At 39.4% G+C, this 18,437-nt stretch overlaps 1 protein-coding gene across 1 annotated transcript in view; it reads right to left on the bottom strand.

The window, feature by feature from the left end:
- Positions 1-10,117: 10,117 nt before the first annotated feature.
- The window catches only part of MOXD1 (monooxygenase, DBH-like 1), a gene marked incomplete at its 5' end in the record, with an annotated part of 37,222 nt that continues 28,902 nt past the window's right edge, over positions 10,118-18,437 (bottom strand). The window contains 3 exons of the mRNA XM_009872609.1: positions 10,118-10,418; positions 13,068-13,236; positions 16,799-16,941. Coding sequence (XP_009870911.1) covers positions 10,254-10,418; positions 13,068-13,236; positions 16,799-16,941 — 477 coding nt within the window. The remainder of the gene's footprint in view (positions 10,419-13,067; positions 13,237-16,798; positions 16,942-18,437) is intronic.

Genomic DNA, 18,437 nt, shown 5'->3' with positions numbered 1-18,437 from the left:
GTAGGGGGAAGATTCATAGCATGGAAAAGGTGGCAATTGCCTGCTACTGAGTCCAGAATTTAGCTCTTTAGCATTTCTCTTCTACATTTACCCTGTCCTGCAGGCAGGAGTAGAACACTCATTCTGGTAGTCATCAGGGCTGAACAAGAAAAACAACCATATCTTTATGTCAGCCAGAGCAAAATAAGTGGCTTTTCTCAGGAGACAATATAAAAATGAAATCTAGTAAAAGTTAAGATCAGCAAGGACGTTGTGTTACATGTGACGAGGTAGTGGAGAAACAGTAAGAAATATAGCCAGCACTGTGGAACAGGAATAAAGGGAGGAAAGCCAGAGAAAGGGAATTAGAGTAGTAAAACAGCTGGGAACTAAAATAAATGAAGATAACCCTTTGTCCAACAAGTACTGATTGAAATGGAACAGCTCTACTCTTTCCGTTAGTGCAAAATTTGAAAACTAAGAGTCTTCAATGAAAATTAAACTTTGGAGAGGGCATTGTATAGAAGGTTCTATTTTACTGTTCATGCTGGAGTTGAGGTTGATAAGTGAATTTATTTAATTTTTTAATCTGAAATATTTTGCGCAACTTGGAATTTCCAGAATTTCTAACTTGTTCCAATGTGATCCAAACACTTTTTCAAAACATATGTAGGCTCATTCTGTGAACTCCCATTAAGAACAGAAAAACCTTCACATTTCTGAGTATCAATTTTGACAAACAAATACTAGTCCATTAACCCAGTTTTGGTTATGAACATGATGCATGCAAAAACGTGCCTACAAAGTCCATTTTTCTTGCCTGGCGGTCTCAGCTCCACAAGACTAGTGGGTGTGTGTAGGGGGAAGATTCATAGCATGGAAAAGGTTCTTACCTGGCTAGTAGACTATCCTCTGCAAATACAGGAATGTTCCATGAAGTAGATAGTTTTTGTCAAATCTAAAATTACCTTTCTCAGACAATAAAGCCCTGAGACATCACGTAAAGCAATTGGACATATTTAATAATCTGGAAGTCTTGGCTAATATTATTTTCCAGCCATCCATAATTTTAGCTTGCCTAATTGTCCCAATTTCGCTTTAATAATTTCTTTTCTTCTGTATGAATACACTCCCTGTACTTTTTTGACAGTCTTCTTATCTCTAGGGTATCTAGCTTCCGTATGCATATATTCAGATTTATCCACCATCACCTCGTTTGTAGTAGTTTGGAGCATGTGTTTGTTTAACTGCACACATTTCCTGTGGTGGCATGGGCAGACTATAGAATCTAGGACTCCTAGGCTTGGTTCAGTGCATGTGGTATGAAGGCAGATGTTCTTTCCATCATGCATTTCAAAAACATCCATAGATTTCATGTGTAGGGATGTCTTCTCTCTACATCTCAGTTCTTTCCCACCCCAGATAAAAAGCATTGACATTTGGAGGTACGTTCAGCTGGGCATTATTTATCTTTAAACTTTTTTTCATGCTGTCTGGTTCCTGTTGTGCCTTTGTCAACTTTCTGACCTGCTTTTTTTAAGTCTTGCCTGCCTTGAAGTATCAAATCCTCTGCTGTAGGATGAGGTAGACTCATATAGCCCTGTAATGGATTTGTGTCACCTTCCATCAGCAGCGAATCCAACCTGTTCAGTCTAAAATTGTGTCCAGGTTGAGTATTTCAATTACAATCTCCCCAGAGAGGCACAATCTGGAAATAGCTCCTGCCAGATTTATTACATGATGCCACAAATAATGGCCAAATTTTGAGCAGCTTTTATGGCTTTCACAGCATATTGCAGACTTGTAACTTGATGTCTGAAAGACATAGATATTTATAGAAGCTTGCAAGGCGTTTCTGGGGAATACAGCAAGGTTTTGCACAAGTTATGAAGAAGTTTTCAAACCCTATCTCCTTAAATATCTTAACACATCTTCTGATGACAAGCTAGTCATACAACCCTAAGAGAACCAGTGAAAAAGCATATTACACAACAACCTTTTTTTAGTCCCAAGAGCAGAGACTTCTGGTAAAACCACTGGGAGACCAACAGAGATGTTATTTACCCCAATGAAGTAGGTATTTTTCATGTATTTTCTATGGTACTGATAATATATGTTTAAATAAACACGGAATTTGAGATTATCATGTTATTCTTCTGCTGCTTTGTAAAGCAAGGCTCTTAACAGTATTGTGTTAAGCTGTAAGAACCTTTTATTCTCTAGTCTTTAAGTTAGAGTATGGGAAGGGGTCAGTGTCTTGGAATTTCCTTTTAGAAGGTTAGAAATTTCCAGTGAAAAAATACTGTTACCTTTGTTAATCAGGGCAAAGGGGGAATTAAGTCATGATTAAATAATGACAATATGCTGAGGAAATGATTGCTCGGGCCTGTAAAACTAAAAGACAGAAGTTGGATTTTTTGGTTTGTTTGTTGTTGGGGGTATTTTGCCACAATTTCATAATGCAGTTGTAAACCACCTGTAATGAGGGTGCCTGGTGGTTAATTAGTAAAAGAATCACATTCAGTTTCCAGCTGGTTTCTTGCTCATTAGGTGGAAGAAGCTGAAAGCCTTTATAAGGTGATGCATGAATCTCCTGTGGGAGACACAAATAGGAAAGAACAGTCTTATGAAATGCAACTTACTTTGCCAGTAACCCAGTGAATCTCCAGGAGTAATAATACAGTCTGGTTTTGTTTTACTATATGAGTTTTCTGTCTCTCGGAGCACACCTCAGCACCATGGTGTTAGTTGTGATTAGTAAGTGAAACTGAAATATGCTGTCCTGGGTCAGATTTAATGCCCCAGATTTTCTGTTACAGGAGTCTGCTGCATACAGAGTAGGTGGCAAGTGTAAAAAGATATTTGCTTAAAGGATATTTTGGTGGTATGATCTTGTGCAGAGTGCTCCTTCACCTAAAATGCTGTCAGGGGATAGCTGGCCCTCCAGGACAGCCTGTGTTCTGCACTATCTTCCTCTGCTACAAAGAACAACTAGAGGCCTCAGCTGGTTTGAAGCTAGGTAAAGGGAGTAATACTTAGTGTCAAATGCTCTAACATATCCAGGGCGAAACCAACAGTATGTAGGGATGCATGACAGCTATGGGAAAAGGGCTGACTTCTGTACAGTAAATAAAAAAAAACCCACCAACCAAAAAATCCAACCAACTCAGCCCAGGTATGTTTTTAGCATCAGAGGTTTAAAATACAGTGGAAAAAGTACTAAGTTGAGAGAAAAATATGCCCAACTGCATATTCTGTATCTTTTCAATGATTTAAAGGTTGTGATATGTCATGACAGACAGTCCACCCTCTCCCAAAAATCATACTCTGCAAGCTAAGAACTGCTGCATACATATCTATTTAGTTATCTATATGCCACTATATGACACAAAAATGTTGATCGCTGCAGTATGATCTGGCCATGACCTTAATAATTAAAAACATAAAGTTTAACTCAAAGTTAAATAAAAATAGTTTAAACCTATTAAGTCTGGGAGAATGTTGTTGCCTGTCCTAGCTAAGACAAGCTGTGCTCTATCCATGCTGTACTCTCCAGTCAAGGGAGGAAGCAAAGAATTGTACAATGATTTCATTCTGAGCAAGTGGTGATAAGGCAGTTGCTACCATCTGAGCCTGTAATGATATCACTTGCACGCTCCCATCATGTCACCCTTCCCCTTTCTGAAGTAATTTATTTAGACTTCTAGAGTTTATTTGCATTTTACTAAAACAGTGGATATTTTTGACCACTAAAAGGTGGTCAAAAAACCTTCTTCGAAATCTTATAATTAGTTTAAACTTCAGTAATTTTAAAAGGACGCTCCAACAAGTATTTAGAATCATAGAATGGCATAGGCTGGAAGAGACCTTAGAGATGATCTAGTCCAACCTCCCTGTTTTGGGCAGGGATGCCACCTCTCAACTGTGACCTCTACTCCCTTCATCAACCTTCCTAACTGTGCATGATGTTTTACTGAAGATTTGGCTTTTAAGGCAGGCATTCACAGGGTACTAAACATTTCCCCCGTATATCAGAGCAACCATCCTCATTTGCACTGTTAAAAATTCCCACTTTCTTTATGCCTTTATATTCAGCAGCCATGCACATTTACAATCTGCGTAGCAAATACACAATCCAACTATGTGGTTTCTTCAGGGTTCCCATCGGATTTTAAGATACAGTTTTACCCAACTTTTTGAGTGTATTTTAAAACCAAGAAAAAATATTTTACCAAATCTTTAGCATATTGGTTGAAACCCAGGGCAATTTGCAGGGCAGCCATGAAAAAGCCACAGTGGCCACAATAAGACCCAGCCTTCCTCATCATGGCCAAGAGGCAAAGAGCAGCAGAGCCCCTGAACTTCCTCATGTGCAGCCAGCACAGGGGTTGCCACTGGTGTCATAAACAACAGGTCACCACCAGTGCTACAAGGACTGGAAAGGCAGGGCATGAAGCAAGCAAATGTTTCTGAAGTCAGCAGTTCAATCACCACAGTTGTCTGGGAAAAGTTTCCTGTTTTCTGTCTCTTTTCACAGCTGTGGTACATGCAACATTGGAAGCTTTCACAGGTTGTCTTGAAGGTAGTCAGGTTTAGTGGAGGTTCTGGAAACAGGAGTTGTAATGCTCCTCTGCTGTCTGCAGTTACATAAACCAGGGCTAAGGAGATATTAGAATAGTTATGTTAATGATGGCATTTAAAAACCATTTTGCACCATTTAATATTAGCACTTAGATGCTATGCAGAAAGAAATTGTTCCTCAATAAGAATTACCTTGTGTGGGTAATACTCATCTTACTTTGAAGAAGAGTAGAGAAACACATTTATACCTGTAAAAAAAATTGCAGTGTAACTGTACTTACTGCAAATGCTTTTCAACATTGAAGTCTGCAGGTACAGTGCAAACCAAGTGGGTAATAAGAAAAGCCACACCTGATTATGTGGGATCATTCAAGTGGTGATAGGTGTGACTCTCGTTCAGTGGTTTGGAAGCGCTTGTACTGAATTTTAGCACTGCTTCTTTGGAGCAGTATGCAATAACTCATCCTAGTAGAGATGAAGAGAAACTTCATGGCTGCTCTCATTCCTTTGGTCAGTCTGTGCCAAACTCATTGTACCCACAGGACAGTGGTGTCTGGAGGAGCTGGTGCTCCTGGGAGTACCCCTGGCCTAGGCAAACCTCCAGAGGAAGCAGCCTAGAAGAGCTCTCTGTCACAGCTGTCATTTTCTTCTCCCAGCTCTCCCCTCTCCTATAATCATTCAGTTATTTAGGTTGGAAAAGACATTTGAGATCATTGAGTCCAACCATTAACCTAGCAATGTCAGGTCTACCACCAGAGCATGTCCCTAAGCACAACATCAACACATCTTTTCAATTCCTCCAGGGACAGCGACTCCACCACTCCCCTGGGCAGCCTGTTCCAGTGCCTAGCAAACCATTTGGTGAAGAAATTTTCCCTAATATCCAATCTAAGCCTCCCCCTGCACAACTTGAGGCTGTTTCATCTTCTCCTAAAAGGTTCAGGATAAGTTTGCCATCCAGCTCGCTCTCCCTCATGCGAGACAGGAATGTACCAAAAATCAGAAATAAGAGGCAGAAAGCAGGAGGAGTGGAAATTGTTCAACGTTCCAGAATAATTGGTCTAAAAATAGTCACTTTCTACATGAAGGGAGGAAGAAGGAGAATAAGGCCAGTGTTTCTGCTAGGGTTTATTTATTAAATTTGTGTCTTTTCAGCATCTGGGTAATATGGCCATACAGTCTCTCTTTTTAACTAGCCAGTCTGGTTACCAAGGCCGACTCAAGGGCTCCCACGGGCTACATAGAATGACACCCTTCTCTAGAGGGGCGAATCAAAGAGCTATGTGAACTCCAATGCCCCCTTCTCAGTCTTCCTGTGCCCTGGTTTTAAGACACACAGGCAAAGTCCCAGATGGTTGTTGATTCAGTTAATGTGAATATTTGATTATTCTCTTTGAATATGTCATTAAATGGAAGCTTCAAAATTAATAAATAACAAAACCAAAAGGGATTAAATAGTATTAATAATATATAGATAAATAGACTACAGATGATAGGCAGCTGGACCATCATATGGTTTAAGGAGAATTGGATTTTCAACTGCTACTGCAGAATGCAACTCCTTATCCCACTAAATATTTATATATTTAGCTTCTTACTAGAAACTCTTAATATTTCTTCACACAGAAAAGCTCTGAATGGTCAAACTGTTAAAAGGAGGTATTACATTTAGTCATTTTGTGCTCATCATCCCTAACTCATTGATTTTCTGGTGTACACAGTGTACATGGTCTGCTTGAAAATAGGATTTCATGTATATACTTTTAAATATTATGAAATATTTAATATTATCTCATCCTTACCCTTGCTTGAATTTTTGGTAATTTCAGACTTCTTTTATTTGTTTTCTTATTTAAGTTTCTTTAATAATGTAATGTGCTCACATTTGATTTGTATTGTTTTAGTTGGAAGCATCCCAGAACTGTATCATAGAAATCACAGAATGGCATAGGCTGGAAGGCACCTTAGAGATCATCTAGTCCAACCTCCCTGTCATGGCCAGGGACGCCACCTCTCGACTAGATCAGGAAACACATGGGGACCGGGCGGGAATCGAACCCTCGACCTCGATGTTGTCATTGTTGTCAGCACCGCGCTCAAACCACTGAGCTAATCGACCCCCGACCTGTTAATTTACCTGTTAAGCAAAATTTTCCTTTCCATTCTTATGGAAGTCATAAAACAGTTGCAGGTTTGTAGCGGACTGATTCGTGGATTTTGCCTTAAACTTTTCTTGTCATTTTTACAACCCTCTACCACCAGTTTCTGGCCCTATGTGGCAAACTGATGGAATGTTGTAGAAGGGCAATCTGATAAGGCTACAGATGCCTCAAACAGTCCTGGTGCCGAATATGTATAGGTATTAGGAAATCTTGCGGAGGCAGGATGGCCTTGTCTCTAGTATATTTTCAAAGAGATAGGGCAATCACACATGTTAATGAGAATTACTGGAAACAATGAAGTGCCTTGATCCCCTATCTGACATTCTGCACATCCACACATAAAAAAGTGTGTATAAATGTGGGACAGTTGAGCAAAAGTCGAAGCAAGAGACAGAAGAAAGCAGACTGAAGAAGCATGTAGACTGAGATGAAGACACCAAGAAGAAAAGTGCAGGAGAAGAAGAAAAGATGACAACATCCTTGAACCCTTGCTGCGTTGGTGGCCAATGCAGGAACCCAGACTGGTGATCTCTGTCTCTCTCTCCTTCCTCCCCCTCCCCTCTCTTCCCCCCTCCCATTTTCCTTTCTTCTCTCTAAGTAACACAAGGCCTATCATACTGCTTGCTTAGTTTATACTTAGTTTCTGTCTTGTAATCAGAAGTATAATGCTGCCTATTAGAAGTTGTTATGTCTTTTTTTCCTTGTGATCATTAAGCAACATCAGCTTGCTGTAGTTTATTGCATAGTTGGTCTTTTCCTGGTTATCATTAAGTCATAATTTATTATCTGCCGTAATGTGTCTTGTAGCTATAACCAATTGTCATGAGTCCGATCTATATATTGTGATAAATTAATAAATGTTTGTGTATGGGCCTTGAGACTTGTCTCAACGTTGTCCACACCACTGGTGTATTACGAATCTAAAAATCACTGTCCTTTGTCCCCCTCTCCTGGGCAGGATGTGATGAGGTTAAACAAAAATGAACTCTTGGTGCATGTGGCAGGCTTTCCCAATATACTGGTGGTTATCTCTCACAGACATCCTTTCTGAGCAGGCTTTGCTTTACCTCATCTTGTGGTGTACTGAATGGCAACAACACCCATCTGTTCATATGCTCTTAGGACGGGTGCCCATGGAAAGTAAATCCTCACAGATAAGAAACTGCACCAAATCAGAGAACAGCCAAGTGAATGGAAAATAATACTACATCTGCTTTATCTTTGTTGCAAACTAAGTCAATACAGGACTGATGCCAGTAGCTGATGTCTATTAGCAAATGAGGGACAGCACTGCATGTGAAAGAGCTCCCCTTGTCCAACACAAATGCTTTTTTCTCATTTCATTCCTTGTTTTTTTTTCCTCTGCTTCTTGACAGAAAGCTACTCAAACATGCCCACTTTAGGGATAGGGTTAAATGTAAGAAAGGCCAAGGCTCCTGATGATAGCTTTCACAATAAAATGCACCCTGGACGCTTATTTCTTAGCTGGAGGATGGTCTAATATTTCACATTCAAAACAGACCTGTTCAAAAAAATTTCTTTTGCCTATAATTCACCATAGGTGTTATATGTTTTTCATATTTCAACCAATTCTATTCAGGATCATGAAACAGAAAAGCATAGTTCATCTTCTGGCAAGCGGGAGACACCTAATAGTTACATTTCTTTATTGAAACTTCAGAGGTTTGACCCCTAAAAATCCATATGCTGTTTAGCATACACCTTTTCATTACTTTTTCCAGCACCAGTGGGAAGGATTGCAAAACATACCACTATCCAGGTATACATATTTAGGGCAAACAGCTGCCCAACAATAGGAAAGAAATTTCCCAGGATTTGGTGGGAGTCGATCTTACCCCAAGTGCAGACTGCAGCATCAGGACTTAGCAGGCCCTGTGAACCTCTGTCCCCACACTCCATTTTAAATTCCCTTTATGCATAAATTTCATCAGGAGATAATTACAGCCCTTATTTGATTAATTCTCTCATCTCTAATTGAGGCATTAGCTGCCTCAATGCCTTTCTTTGGTGTTGGTTATCGCACATGTCATTTTGGCTACCCACCTTTGTGATGCTTTCCTTCTCACTTCTCAAATACAGAGAAGACAGCTCCTAAATCTTCTCATTTCCCTTCTTATGTGATATTTATTTGCAACAGAACAGCCTGCCCTCATTAAGAGGTGCAGATGCACAGACAGATATCAATTGTTAAGAGTCAATGATTAAAAATGTTCCAAAAGCCAGTTTACCTCAGATCGGTCAGGTTCTTGATCTGCTCTGGACTTGCCACATTACACAGGAGTGTTCAGTAGTGTAAAATGTTTAACAAAGAAGTCCATATATAACTAAGTCTACAAACGTCAGTTTTAGTACAGGTGTTGCAGCGGTTGGAGAAGCACTGCCAACATCCAAAACAACTTATTTTGCATAGCTACACTCCAGTAAAGTTTATGCAGCACTGTTGAAAAAATACTTTTTTTTCTAACTGCAGCATGGCTACAAAAATAAGGGATTTTTGTGTGTTCAAAGGCCTTTTCTACTGTGTTGCAAAATTTCATTGGGGAGCAATCAATTAGCTATCTTTTGGGAATCTTCCCAGCCCAACCTCATCTGAGTTACAAAGCTGGGGATTTCTAAATCAATAAACAAATAAATAAAAATCTATGCAGGAGACACAAAACAATAACCTCTTCATTAACAGTCTGGTTTATTGTGGCCTCAGCAGGTGCTGAAAATAGCTCCTGGCAGACTCATACTCTAGTTCCCTGTGTTGTGAGTTAGATCTTTGTTGTTACTGCTACCCAGATCAAATCTAACAAAGGTGTGCTTACCCCTAACCAAAGCTTTATTCGCTGTACAAATACCTTAAGATAAAAGAAACAAACTGCAGTGCCAGGGACTGGGTAAAACAAATCCCTGCCAAGTTGAAGGACTCATAGAGGAAGCTCTTATGTGGAGATCTGGGTTTCTGCCTGCATTTTCATCCCTTTCACACCCATAGCGCTCACTTCTCTCAGGAGCTGAGATGGTTTGTGGTGTATTCCTCCAAGAGATTTCCTCCATGAATGAATCCTTCTTGTAGCTTTACAGCATGTGTCACGCCTAAAGGCATATCCACAAGACCTGTCCACACAGCAATAATTTCATAGCCTGAAGGTGTCAAGAACCAAGACAAAATAAAGCAGCACACACCAGGTTGAATGTGGTTAACTAAGTTGCTTTTAGTTTATTAATTTTACCCATATACATAGTTGATTTTGAAAACACCACGTGAAAGAGCCAGGACAAAGTGTAACAAAATGGTACGGGAAAAGATTTCAATACCCAATGTGGCAGTGTACCTACTGTGTTTTATACATACTTTACATTGAAAACCAAAAACCTCACAGTTTTCAGAGGAAGTACACATTTTATTTTTGAGCTGGCAAATTTAGTTTATTAATATGTAAAAAAAAAAAATAATCTACAGTAGCAACAGTGCAAACACATCAGAACTTGCATGGCGTACAGAACACAAATGAATAAAAATTATTATACAGAGGGCCCAACGTTTCCTGTGGTACTGGCTGTGGCGTGTACAACAAACAACAGAGTGAGGAATAAACTGACACATAAACAGGAAGATGAGCTGCATATTACTGGTTCTGTCTTGTATGGTCTCTCTATTTCAGGGGGTAAAGCTGTCATGCCTTGGATCTGCAAGTAAAATAATAAAAAAATGATCATAGTTTTGTCACATAAGATTAGAAATCTGTATTTTGCTCTATAATTAGTTGGCAGTTTGTATGAGGCTCTTGTTAGGTTTGTGCTAGGGTTGTGACTCTTCCTGTGGAGACATCAAGCTCAGGAAAAGTATCAATATATTGCATGCCAAATGATCATTCAGTGCGCACATCCACTGTTTTCAGCTCAAGAACAGCTGTACACATGGCATCCTCACTGGTAAAGCAAGATTAGGCTTTCATTGATTTGTATGACCCTATTTTTGCTTTGTGGGATTGGTTGGTTGGTTTGGGTTTTGTTTTGATCTTTCTGGCAGATAAAAATTGAAGCGCTGGATGATATTTGAGCATGTTCATTTGTACATACAAGGCTTACACTCTCACATACAAAGCAGTTAATTGCGCACACTTTATTTCAGGGAATCACAAAATCACTGAGGCTGGAAAGGATCTCTGGAGGTCATCTGGCCCAATGTGCCTGCTCAAGCAAGGTCACCTACAGCAGTGTCATATGGTTATATACTGAGCTTTTTTTACTCTCTCCTTTGAACTCAGTGCTACTTTTACAACGTTGAACATAACTACCTGTCTGTCATGGTTTTGACATGAAATTAGAGGGATTTAGGTACACTGCCAGGTTATGCTTTTCCCAAATGTACTCCCTATATGTTAAAGAAAAGAAGCTCTGCAAAAACCAACCTCCTGGGCACCAACATTTTTGAAAGTTTGAATGCCCACTTGCACAGTATGTGCTTGCTTTGGGTTTTTCCCATGTTGCAATTATCCTGCACTGCAGGAAAAAAAAATAATCTAAATTTTGTCTTGATCTTAGCAAACAGAGCACAAAGCTAAAACTGATCAAGGGACCATCTCTACAGAAGGATGAAGGTATTCCCAACTCAATTCCTCTGCTTCAAGTTTTCTTCCTCTTCTTCTAACAACTCAATAATTGTTTGGCCATTTAGGTTAAATCTGTTCTTGATTTTGATGACGATGGCCTATTTAATGTAATATCACTAATAAGGGAAAGCAAAGGAAGGAGTCCTAATCTTAGCTTTGATGATGCCCTGCTCATAGGAAACTCTGATTAAAAGGAAGAACTAAGAGCTCCCAGTTCCAGTAAGCTCATTCTTTGACTATGTTCTTTAAGTCATAAGTATTGTTCCTTCATCCTGTAAGATAAAGGGGAACAGCATTTTCCAGGAAGCATACCATTTAAAACTAAAAGAAGCCTGTCCCCTCTCGACAGAATTTCTGTGTGCTTTTCATCATCTTAACTCGTCCTCTGATAAACCATCAGGCAAAGAGTGGCTACACAGCTGCTACTGGCCAACAGCTGCAAAAGTCAAGAAGTTTAACAAAAACTGGTGAGTAGTCACATGTGCTGTCAATAACTACTTCTCACAGAAGGTCTGCAGTGGGACAAATATTAGAAAAAACCAAAACCTCTTTAATTAATTATAGCACATGGTATTTCATTGACATCCCAAGGGCAGAACAGTCTGATTGATGTTGGAAAGACCTGCAAACGCTGTTGCAGGAAGGGAAGTTTCTCCACCACTTGAAAGCACTGCAGGACCTGCTATGAGGCAGCGTGGGCTGTACTGTGGGGTAAGGAGAATGAGGAAAAAGTCCTTTCCTAGGGAGAATTTCATCAGTAGTATCTCTTATCAGCTCTGTTAGGCTGGCCTAAAATCATGGTAGGAGTTAAAGCAGTACAGTGAGACATTCTCCCCTTCTGAGCACAAATGAAGTCTTGAATTTGAACTCTGTAAAAGGAATTCAAGGAGGAGTATATATTTTTCAGCATCTCCTTCAGGGATGATACTACATACACTAGTAGTTCTTTATAACCACATATCAACACTAAAGATGCCAGCATTTCCCAGAAGTCCTGTTAAAATACAAGCAGACACTCAGAATAGATAATAACTTACTGGGGAGTTACTTTTCATTCTCATCAAGAGAATTGTAAAGGAAAACTATAGAAGATAAAATCTTCCAAAGGTGCACAAAGGAAACAAACAATCCAAATGTACTTTTTTTGGCACAGTACTATACATGTGTCTAAGACAGAAGACCAGCAAAAAAAGTGAGAGATGCTGGAAGAGTATTTGTATAACTTCAGGTAGTCTAGACACCTGAGTTAAGAACTTAGATTCTTGAGACTTCCTTATGCAGTCAATAAGCTTCCCTCTACAGAGTGACTCAGAGAAGAAAAATTATTTAGGAATTTTGAATCAGTCATCACAAGACCCTAACGTAAGTGCCTGACAGTGAAGACGGTCAAGGGAAAACAGCTTTCTATCTTCGTCACCTGGTCTGGGCACATAGTTACTCTCTGAACAGGCCCAAACACAGTGAAAGACTTCACACACCTATTACTGCTCCCAAGTGATGATCAAAGCTGCCACTTTGCTGTTCTTCTTAAATACTTCTAGAATCTGAGTTGGGTGTAAGCATTGATGAAACATTCTCATCATTTGTTATTGCATGTAAATGTAATAGAGTTGTGTAAACGTTTTGAAGACATCTAACCAACTACTTATTCATATGCAATGAAGCACAGTAAATCACATTTGTTTCATGGCATTGTTGCCTTCTTTTAGACACTTAGACTTACCGACCATTCTGCATTATCTGTTTTTGAACATCTCACATTTACTGGCAGTTTTAGCACAAGATCATTATAGGAGAGACCTTCCGATCTGGACCATTTGAATTTGTTCATTGCATCCATAAAAGATAGGTTTTTATATTGCTTAGGACTCTTGATGATGAACGGCCAAGTCCTACAGAAAAATAAATAAACAGATTTTTAAAAAATAGATAAATACCATCAAGTTGGAGCCAACAAGGAAAAGCTTTTGGAGAATATTTTGGAGAATTTTTTGACTAACCTGATTTAGTGTAGGTAGTCCAACCCCTCACATGGCAGAGGGGTTGGAGCTAGTTGGGAAAAAAAAACCCAACAGAAAAACAAATGGATTATTAATATGTATATTGTGCTTAACTCACATTCTCAGCTAAGTTCTCTACTATGGAAAACTGATGCACTTTTATCAATTTTAACAGACTTATGAAAGTTTGCCAGCAGTTTAGGACTTGCTGCCAGATGCTTTCAGAAATGAAGGACTTCAAATTAAGAAAAATTATTACATTGCTGTTCTCTGATCTGTGAACTGAATACACAGACAACACAAAACAGATCTTCTGTTGTAACTTTTCAAAAAAACCAAAACAAAATGCCACACCCTCTACTAGGCTTGGTAGAGCTGCAAAGAAATGTTTGCCATTAGAGAGCTCCTTCCAGATGGCCCTGCCAAGCTCTGGTCATAACTCAGATAATCGGTCAAAACTCAGCCTAGCACAGGAGTTGTTCTAACGTGCATTGGTCAGCAGCAGTGCCAAAAAAGATTAAATGGGATTAACTCATGTTGTGGACATTGCCTTTTGGCATGCCCCTACATGCTGGCTGCAAGATGACTTTTGGTCAGGGGTGGCAAAGATACCTGCTGCTGTTCTGTGAGAGATCTGACTATTTGCCCATGTGTGGGAATCTTGCCCATGAAAAAGTGGGACCCATCCCATTCACCACCAGCAAAGATGTGGAAAGGGAAGGAATGAGATTTCCTGTCTTCTGTTTAGTAAAGAAAACTCAAAAACAATAACAAAGGAAAACTAAAAATAAATATCCTTTTTCCACTGTTCTTGCTTTCTTCTTGACTCTGCTAGGATGAATAGAAAAAACATGGTGGACAAGTCAACTTTTTAAAAACGAAGAATGGTGGAAGAATGAAAGTAGCTAAAATTTAATCAAAATAATGCAATTTATACTTTAGTTGGAGTGTGATTTATCTTTTCAAAAGCACTTTAGACAGATCTGTGTTAGCTTGCAGCAGGGTGCCTCCCACTTGCTTTGGGTAAAGTGCTGCCTATGCCAAAGCTCTTCTCTGCTCAACATCTAGGCACGCAGGACATAATCTTAATCAAGCACCGATTTTACACTATTGTGACCCAACAGCTTTCATTGCAGCTCCTCATGATTTATACCACTGTCTGTGCCACCAGACTGAGAGAAAAAAGAGTTTTAAAGTGAGCCACAGTGCCTTGATCCTGCTTCCAGCCTGCCTTCATGTGTAAGTCAAGAGAGACTTTAGAGGAGTCAGTGAAGCAATTCCAGTGTAAGATTGACACAAGAGAGATGAGTATCAGGTCATATATCCTTAGGCTGACAGAGCTTAATGAAACAAGAATTGTGGATTAGGTCATAAATACTACAGGCATTAATAATCTCTTCTTCTCATTATTATTCCATTTGCAGCAGACAGTCTGCATACTTACTCTATTCAAAACATCTTTATTTCCCCAGGCCAAATGTGCATTTTTTCCTTAAGTACAGTTATCATGAATGAACACTCAAGAGAGCATACATTTCTTAGAATATTTTCTTTCTAAGCTGAGAAAGACTCTTTTAGCTAGGACTAATTTAGAAACTGTTCTCTCTGCATTAAAAGAGAATGTAAATAGAAACAGTGTGGAAAATGAAGTAGACATTGATTGCATTGTGGCTTTCTTGAATCTTCTGTCTTGGAAATAATTTTCAGGACTAAGACTGATAAGCCTGTACATCAAATTAGTTTGCAATAATAGTTTTATACGGTTTTGTAAAGACAACCTGTATAAGGAAAGACAAATTTTAAAATGCAAATGTGATGACACACTATTAGTCTATCCATTTTATTTTAAAGTCTTACTATTACCTTAGTTTAGTGCAACTAACACTACAAGTGTAATTCATCATTCACCACTACTAGTGCATTCTACTTTCTATTGTTTATTTTTCTGCATTTCATTCATTTGGGAACTTTAATCTAATATTTTCACTCTGTTCCACTGCTGATCTTCTACTGAGATGCTTTAATTTTAAGCACTGTAAGGAACACTTGAAACTCAAAATATGCTTTTTACTGATTTTTATATTTTCACACATATTTATCCTGTGTAAGGTTGGCTTCTACCCATCTCCTACCAAAATTTAAACATTATGTTAGATTCTGGAAATCACTCTTGCTCCTAGTGAGCAAAATCATTGTGCAAGTCATTCCACTGGTATTAGGGGGCAGAAAAGCCAAATCCAGCAGCATACTGGGGAGCATTTTGTTCTTGCCAAGGACTCTCATGATGAAGGAGGACAAGGCTTCTGCTGACTTATCAAAGGAACACTAACACCTTGTTCAAAATTCACCAGCCTGTGGTTTATCCCAGCAGTCAGACGCTAGCTGAATTACACGGACCTTAATGGTGGCTGTAATATATCCTAATTTGCCGAAATGTCCTCACCTCCCTCTATTCACAGAGGGGATATTTGATATTTAATATTTGTGAAGCACTGAAGTAGGCAGATCTTGCAACAAAAATGCTGAGCAACAGGCAAATAATCAGATTGTCGTGAGCTTGTTGTGAGATTGCCAGATTGTTGTGATGAATGAGTTAGGGCTTTTTCTTCCTAACATGGACTTTCATCTCAAAAATGTGCAGTGTCCTTCTTCCCTGAACAGTAGGAGGCCAAGACTCAGGACACAGTGTCTTTGCACAGAATTTCAAGCCTCTGAAGCACCAGTTCACTTAAAAAGCTCTTTTCTTCCTCTTGGCTAGATTCCTACCACTAGCTCCATGTTCTTCTCTATACTCACCTCATGTATGCTCCTCTGACTTGCTATTCTTCCAAAGCCTCCATTCTCTCTTTCCTCTCCATCACTGTGCTTATTTGCCATTTATCTTTAACAATGAGCAGTTTAGTGTTCTCTCAATCCCTCCATTCCCTTTCTAACTTACAACTTCTTCTGCTTGTGTGCATTTTTATCAATGTCACTGAGACAGTGTAAAGCTCTATACATGAGCGACAATTCTAGGATCTGGTTGGACTGGCTGACTTTGGCAGAATTGCTGACAACAAATCTACACAGAGTAGTGTGCTCCCAAACTCCTTTTTCAAAATTACCTCTATATATGTGAAACACCAATATGTTTTAATAATCTAATATATTTGAAACATTGATATGACATTGATACATAATCTTTTTACAGATTGTTATGGTAAAAAAAAAGGTGCTGTGAGAAATATTAGTTCTTTAACAGAAGAAACTACTTCATTACAAAAAAAAAAAAAGATGTACAATAATTTCACAGGAGAAATAAGTAGCAGCATAGCATATTGACCAAAAGAAGTGGAATGCGTGAGCCTGCAACATGTTACACTAATAGAAAGAAATAAAGGTCATATAAAAATGACTCTGTAATGCCACAGACAGAAATAGAGGTGCTACACACATTCATAAATATTTTACTTGCCTGACTGGTCTATAGATTTCCTTAACACCGATGAACTGGAGCTGTTCCATTATATCTGGAATACTTGCACACCGGGTAAGGTTGATTCTTGGGTAATAGAGCAGATACGACAGGCACATTTCATTCCTGGTGCTCAGACCACCCTGAAAATGGGGTTTTTCTTTTAATCAAGAGAGCATTGGAATCCCACAGATAAAACTACTGATTAGCATTTATATGCTAATGAAACGTGTATCAGGAGGCCCAATTCAACACGTTTATCTTGCACATTTGGTTATGAAGTAGCAAAAAGCTATTACATAATTAATTATGAAATACGCTGCAAGCCCAAGCAATAGCTCCCGAGCTTAAAAGATGTCAGAAAGAACAACTATCAAAAAAACAAGACATCTATTATTAATAATCTGAGAAGTTCAGACTTATATTCAGCTGTCTCCATGGTGCTTATGTCTACCATGTTTTGGAAAAAGGGCCTCAAAGTCAATGAGAAAAAATCTGGCAGGATAAGTAGCATGCTTAATAAGAAACAAAATGAGCTCTGCCTAGTAAAAATGGAGGCCAGGATGGAATATGTATCTATATAGACTCTCCTTGCATGTACATAGGCAGATAAAGCGTAGAAGAGTTATTTAAGTTAATAGATAATGTTGACTCAAGAACAAAAGGGCATTAACTATGAAATAATTAATCAAGAGCAAGATTTTTAGCTACCAGAAGAAACAGACTCTTAAACAGTCTCCCATTAAGAACCATGGGGCAAACAACTAATGTAACATTAATCTTGGTAAACATGGACAAGATTATGAGTTGCACATTCCTAAGTCCTGTGTGGTAACAGTTCCCCAAACCTCTCAGAACCACAGGAATAGGAATGGAGAAGACAAAACATACAAATCATGGGCCAAGAACCAATGTGGTCACCACACAGGACAAAAACTCAAAAGCCTTCAGTCTCACTGTTTTGCTTTTCGTTATATCCCTACTGCATGTGCCTACATGCAAGCCGTGACTCGGGGAAGGGTGTCCCTGTGCTCTCTGGATGCCAGGAACAGGACTTCCTTGCAGAACAGAAACCTCTCAGGTCTCACTTCCTGGAGGTCTGGATCCAACCCCTCCCAAGGAAGTGGGATCAGCCCCTGGGAAAGGCTGGGTGCTGGCAGCTATGTCCCTCCCATAAACAGAGCGGGTCTGGCATCACTTTCTGGTTTAAAGGCCAGCTGGCACAGTCCAGATCCTGTTCCCAACAACCAGATTTTTTTCACCTCCAAAACCAAATGGCCACAAAGCAATGGCTGGTGTCCAGCTTCTGCTAATCTAAAAATGCTGCATTTGGGAGACCATGTGCTGCCATGTGCCAAACCCGAGCCTGACCTCCTGGATCCCCTAAGGTGATGCTCATCCTCAGGTCATGGCCCACTGCTCTTTGTGTCTTGGCTACAAGGGTGCACTGGTACAGCAAGGGCTCAGCCCCGGGGGCAGCAGTTCTCTAGGAGGATTCCTGTTGCTGGAAAAGTTATTGCCCCATAAGAAAGATAATCCATAGAGGAGGTGACTGCTCCTGGATTCTACATTAGGCACAAAAGCAAGTGGTCCCATCTTCATCACAGCATGAGTGAAAATCAATACGTAAGAACTGGCA

This window comes from Apaloderma vittatum, unplaced genomic scaffold, assembly GCF_000703405.1.
Source record: "Apaloderma vittatum isolate BGI_N311 unplaced genomic scaffold, ASM70340v1 scaffold12737, whole genome shotgun sequence".
Classification (NCBI taxonomy): domain Eukaryota; kingdom Metazoa; phylum Chordata; class Aves; order Trogoniformes; family Trogonidae; genus Apaloderma; species Apaloderma vittatum.
Note: the sequence above shows the minus strand (reverse complement) of the source record. Positions and strands in the feature narration are given on the sequence as shown.